The 6,129-nt window shown below is 38.2% G+C and overlaps 1 protein-coding gene across 1 annotated transcript; it reads left to right on the forward strand.

Annotated features, from left to right (window-relative positions):
- The first annotated feature begins 2,929 nt into the window (after positions 1–2,929).
- Positions 2,930–5,684, forward strand: LOC140331875 (pentraxin fusion protein-like). Its single transcript, XM_072413210.1, has 3 exons — positions 2,930–2,999; positions 4,830–5,112; positions 5,534–5,684. The coding sequence occupies exons 1-3, from the start codon at positions 2,930–2,932 to the stop codon at positions 5,682–5,684; spliced, it is 504 nt and encodes a 167-aa protein (XP_072269311.1).
- Positions 5,685–6,129: the final 445 nt, after the last annotated feature.

The following is a 6,129-nucleotide window of genomic DNA, read 5'->3' on the forward strand; positions in this document are numbered from 1 at the left end:
TAAATGTATGTTTGCATATAAAATCAATCCATGTATCATAGACTGGTATATATTTGGTAGGTGTTTTTTGTCACGTATTTGTTACTTTGTTTGCAGTAGTGACCATTAAAGTAATAATATAATAACATTTTATACAACTGGATAGAAGGTTTTCTCTAAGAAAAGCTTTGCTGATCAATCCCCAAGAGATAATTTGAATTTATAGCTAGAATTTTACTCAGGTTCCTGCACCCTCAGTACACAAAGGGAAGATTTGAAAAGTAAACAATGCTATAAATACACATTAGATGCTGTGACGGCTTTAATAGCTGCGGCACTCTGTACAGGTAACTCCTTCATAATATAATATAACTGTAAGTGTAGAAAAGGAAATTTGGGGTGTAGGTGGGTGCAAGGCTTCTTAGGGTACACATGGAGCACAAAATCATCACTGCAAAGTTAATGAAAAGGTATTAGAGAGAAGGGAATAGTTCTGGTGATAAAATTTTATTTTTTCTTTACTTTCCTAACTGATAGCAATAGTCACTGGGACAAATTAGGCAAATCTTACAAGAGGGAACCGGACATTAATATTGATTTTATTTAGAGATGGATATAACCAACTAAAAAAGGGAACTGCGGTAGAAAGATCAACAATTGGGCCAATGGGAAGTTCTAAAATAGGGAAAGTTCCTCCATATCAGGACTGGTTTGTTTGCTGTCTGAGAAATGCTTTGTATCTGTTCTATAGAAACTTCTTTATATCAATGAGTGGTCAGATCACTCAACAGTGACATAGTTGGAGTTAACATTATGAACAACTGGACATTCATTCCATGTATTGAAATCTGTTTTGTGTATTTGGGCTTTCTCAATTTTTGTCAAAATTCACAGATATGATTATATCTTTAGGATTAACTGTAAGCTGTCTATCCAATCTAATGTCATACTAGAAGCTGATGCGTTCCCCAAGCTCTGCATAAACTTGCAGTTACTTACTTACAGTTGGAACCCTTGAAATAATGTTCAGGTATTCAGGGAATCTCTGCTATAATTACTATTTCCACAGTTCCCAGTAGAAAGGGATGGTGTTCAGTAGGAAGAATGCCTTTTACATTACTCGCCATTGGTCCCTACAGATAGCCAAAAGGATCATCAGTGTCGGACTAACCTGAAATGTACAAAAACCCCTAGCAACCTCTGGAAGAACCCTGGTTGAGAAACACTGGATTAAAGCATGAGATGTAACATAGACAGACCTTGCATATTTGCTAAGTGGGTTGGACATTGCAATAACACACATCATGAGAAGACTTTTGTATAAATGTATGTGCTACTTGATCCTAAAAGCACTCTGACATCTTCAACAAGAGTGTAAGATGAATATTATTGGGAATTTGGAAGCATCACATGAACTATCATTAGCATTATGCCTTTCCCCTGTTGAATTAGACACACTTTCCAATTGTTCCATATTTTGGGGAGACTGTCCCTCCTTCAGGTCCAAGTCTACCTGTCCCTTTCACTTGCTTACAGATTCATCTTACAAATTATTTCATTTGTTATTTATTTTAATGAATATTATAAAGAAACATATTTTACCCAATCATTGTTTGTTTGCATTTTCATTTTTTTATGGTCTACAAAATAGAATTGTGGTAGGGATGTGATATTTGACTACGTGCTTTGAGCTTAAAAGTGTCCCTCTTTCCAACACCAAAGGTTGGCAGGAATGACTAAGATATCTCTTGGGTCCAGGAAGGTACCAGTGGTCCAATGCTGCAGTCAGTTCTTAGTATATAACACAACATATCCACTGTACGGAATGCTTGTTTGCACAGTAACTGTGTGTACTCCATGACAGACCTCAGTACTGGTATCCAGTACAGACCCAAAAGCAAACCTCAGTACAGACCCATGTGACAGAGCTCAGTACAAGTTCCCATCATAGTAGTAAATACTATGTAAGTACATATTCCAAGGCAGACCTTACAGACCCCCAGAGGCAGAAATCAATGCAAACCACATAGTGTGGGGCTCAGTACAGAACCACAGTGACCTCCAGTAACGACCAGGCATACAGACACTACCCTGTACATACACCTAAGTGCAGACACCCCAGTGCAGACCCCCGGGTGACAGTCCTCAAGACTTTGTTGGGCTTCCCATGTGTTGGGATGATCCTGTGTGGAACAAGATTAGTAGAGAGTAGAGCTGATTATTATGTAGGGTTGACCAGAGATTGTCGAGAGCTTCAAAGTGAATTCAGTAGACAACTGTCAAAATTGTTTTCCACCGTTATAGTAGAACGGGAACGTAAGCTGGAGATATCTTTCAGATGTGGATTTATAGAAGAGGTTTACCCTGATCCTTAAAGATACTTTGGAAAGTAGGGCTCAGAAAATAATTATAAAATTCTATGCCCCAACAAATTCTCTGAGCTTTGTCAAAGGTGTGGTAGGGAGATAAGTGCTATGTTGCATATTTGGCGGCCTTGTGTGCCTGTTCACCATTTTTAGTCCTCATTCTTCTCTATGTATAACCAGGTCATGGTATTGAGGGCTCCCCTATCTTCTGAGGTTGCTCCCCTGCCTCTGCTCCCCAGGTTTATTCACACCAGTAAGAAGGATCTACTTTGATTCTTTTTGCAAGCTGGTAGTCGTTATCCCTTGTCATTGGTATTCTGGCATTGCTCCCCATCTGTCAGAATGGCTGGCAAAGATGTCCATTATACATATATAGAAGTATTAATGGCACAGCTTCATGATACAATGATTTCTAGGGGACCTGGGTGTGTGAATATTTTTTTGGGCTCCCTCCAACTTAAGACATTACTGAGTAACCTATTGATTGGTTCATCATACCTGACTTTCTGATATTTCTGCATTGTTATTTAGCTTGCATAAAGTAATAGTTTTACTCTTTGTGTCCAAATGTTTTATCCAGAACGATGGCTTTGGTGGCTTTGTTTTTGCTGATATCCCTGGGTCTGTCCTGGTGCTGCACTCCTGAACCTGGAGGTAAGAACAATAAATGTAAAATAATGTAAATATTTGGTGGTGGATGGTGCACTAGATGAGGAAAGTCTGAATTCCCACTAAAGCAGTTAGTTAAGTATAAAGGCTTTTTCAGGAATTGTATATATTGTATATTCAATAATTATATAAATAGCACAATACAGAAATTAATAGTACAGTATCCATTCCTGGCTTATGGTCAGTTAGTATAACTTAATAAGAGGAAGCCACCAAGGAATTAAATTCTCTAGGCCAGTGTTATAGTTCAATTGCATTTTCCTCAAAAATAAAATATCTGATTTTATTATTCTTTTATTTTTATAGTGTCATTATGTTCTTTGGTAATGTGCAGCATAAAAATATATAAAAGAGTGGCTACCAAAACATGTGTAGTTAATTCACAACACAATTTCAACATTTGGCTATAAAACACAGAAATATAAATAGCAAAGAGTGATTATTTCATAAAAAGACTACAATAAATACAATATTAGACACGCTAAGGGCTCTGATATTCCCTCAATTATTACCAGGTGGGAATTAATTACTGCTATTGAAACACATGGACCTGGAAGATTATTTATTGTACGCATATGGTTCCCAATTATCTGTAAAATGTATTATTCATCCTGCTCTCTCTTTGCTGGCACTACTCCCTGCACTCCCCTGTCTGATAACTCATTTTCTCTGTGCTCCTTCACTCTCTTTCTTTCTCTGTCTGTGCTCCTGCACCTTTTTACTTTACTGATACTCTCTGGTGACATCTCACCCAACCCTGGTTCCCCACACTGCCTCCACTTTCCATACACTCTCAGTAAGACATTCCCTTCTCCTAACCTCATCCCCATTCACCCTACCCATAAGTCCTTACCCCCTCTCTCTGGCAGTCTATGGAATGCCAGATCTGTCTCTCATCTTTATGGCTCTCACTGAAACTTGGCTTTCCTCCTCTGACTCTGCCTCTGCTGCTGCTCTCTCTTATGGAGGCCTGCACTTTACACATACCCCCAGACCTGGCAACAAAGTCGGGGGTGGTGTGGGTCTCCTTCTCTCACCTAACTGTACATACAGAGTCCTTTCTACCCCACCCTCTCTTCCATTTTCACCTCATTTTGAAGTCCACTCTGTCCGACTCTTTAGCCCCTTAACCCTCATTGTTGCTGTTGTCTACCGCCCTCCTGGCCCAGTATCACAATTTGTGGATAACTTTGCATCCTGGCTCCCTCACATTCTTTCCCATGACCAACCACCACTACTTCCCACCACTACATATCTCCCATCCTATTGTGTGTGAAATTCCCCCACCTACTAGATTGTAAGCTCTTCAGGGCAGGGTCCTCTCCTCCAGTATCACTGTCTGTATTAGTCTGTCATTTGCAATCCCTATTTAATGTACATCGCTTCGTAATATGTTGGCGCTATATAAATCATGTTTAATAACAATAATAATAATTCTCCCCCAGGGGAATGTTCGAGGGAATGCCTGACTCTCTGTTTTTAAATCATAATCATTGAATGAAAATACACTGCAGATAACATAATATAAAGAAAACAGATGAAGCTGGTTGAAACGGCTTCAGTGTCATTAAACAAATCTATTTGATGGTGACACAGCTAATAGCTATAACGATAACTAATTCCTTACTCTGCCAAATTAAAAAATTCCAAGAAACTATCAACTAATATATTAATTAAAGTTAATAAGGCATTAATTGAAGATGCTCACTACAGAGGAATATTGAAGTAATTAGTATTAGTTATGTAACATTTTTAAATAAAATATTCCAGAATGTTATGGATAATTCTGATATTGTACTGTTTTTCCTATTTCAGCTATCAATATTGCAAGACAAGGGTATCCCTATCAGAGCTCATATTATAGTGATAGATATTGGGCTACAAAGGCCATTGATGGTAATCAAGATCTAAACTTTACTCATGGTTCCTGTATGCAGACAAATCCACAGTATGTACCCTGGTGGTGGGTGGACCTAAAACAAAAATACGCAGTAAACTATGTTGTAGTCTCTGGAAGGTCAGACTGCCCGGAATGTTTAATTCAACTGCAATGTGCTGAGATCCGAATTGGACCTAATTCTGACAATAACAACCCAATGTGAGTATCACAAGGCTTGGACACTGTAAGGGTCACTATTACTGGACTCTGGGCATTAGTTTTACATAACTTTTCTGAGCTCAGTTAGTTTATTGACAGATGCATTTGACCTCTATCTGACCTGCAGTTCACCTTCTTTAAGCAAGTTTTACATTCCTGCAGACTTGTACAATAAAATAAACATTCCTATGGATTCAAGCCCTAAAAGTGTTAGACTCTCAGCCCTACTCTGAACCCAAAATAACAGACCACTGCATGACTTTATTTTATTAACAATGAGGTTATTATATCACATAGCAGTGTAGGCTTTATGGGAATGTTTTGTAAACCTCCTGGAAGTGAATGAGTGAATCCAGGACCACCATAGAGCTCTTTGTGATTTGTATCTATCATTGTGTTGATTTTTGTTTGTTCTCCACAGTTGCGATGTGATCACTGACACTTCTGTCCCCACAACAAGTTACTGCTGTAATGGGACGGTGGGAAAATTCGTAAGCATAGTGATACCAAAGCGCATTGATACCCTGACCCTGTGCGAGGTGGAGGTGTACGGTGACCTGGTGACTCCATAAACCACCACAGAAGGAATATTAAATGTCATCATAAAACGTAATTATAATATGGAATATATTCTCAAAATCTAAAAAATTCTGACAAGCTTATGATTTCCATTCTGGCTGAAGGAAGACATTTGCACACATTATGTACACAATAATCGTAGTTGTCCTATTACAGAAAACAGAAAATTTATTGTATCTAAAAGTAATAAAACAAAAACAAAACTGTTTATTCTGGACTACATATATAACTATTTTTATTTATACTTTATTCCCAGGTTGGTAATGGGTACAATAAAATAACACAACATCCCTGACAGTTATAAGATTGCTTACCAAAAATATAAAAACATTCTTATATTTGTTTTTGGGGATACATCCTGGGGGCTTCAATTCTGTCTTACTATTGGCTGCTGGTCCTGTTTAACCCTCACTAGTCTTGGACACAGGCTGATGGATC

The sequence above is a fragment of the Pyxicephalus adspersus genome, chromosome 5 (assembly GCF_032062135.1).
Source record: "Pyxicephalus adspersus chromosome 5, UCB_Pads_2.0, whole genome shotgun sequence".
Classification (NCBI taxonomy): Eukaryota; Metazoa; Chordata; class Amphibia; order Anura; family Pyxicephalidae; genus Pyxicephalus; species Pyxicephalus adspersus.

Bases quoted from the DNA above. Each gene is read 5' to 3' on its own strand.
- LOC140331875 (XM_072413210.1), top strand. From the start codon at position 2,930: ATGGCTTTGGTGGCTTTGTTTTTGCTGATATCCCTGGGTCTGTCCTGG. The intron at 3,000-4,829 runs GTAAGAACAATA...TTCCTATTTCAG, and splicing joins CTGCACTCCTGAACCTGGAG to CTATCAATATTGCAAGACAA. The intron at 5,113-5,533 runs GTGAGTATCACA...TGTTCTCCACAG, and splicing joins TCTGACAATAACAACCCAAT to TTGCGATGTGATCACTGACA.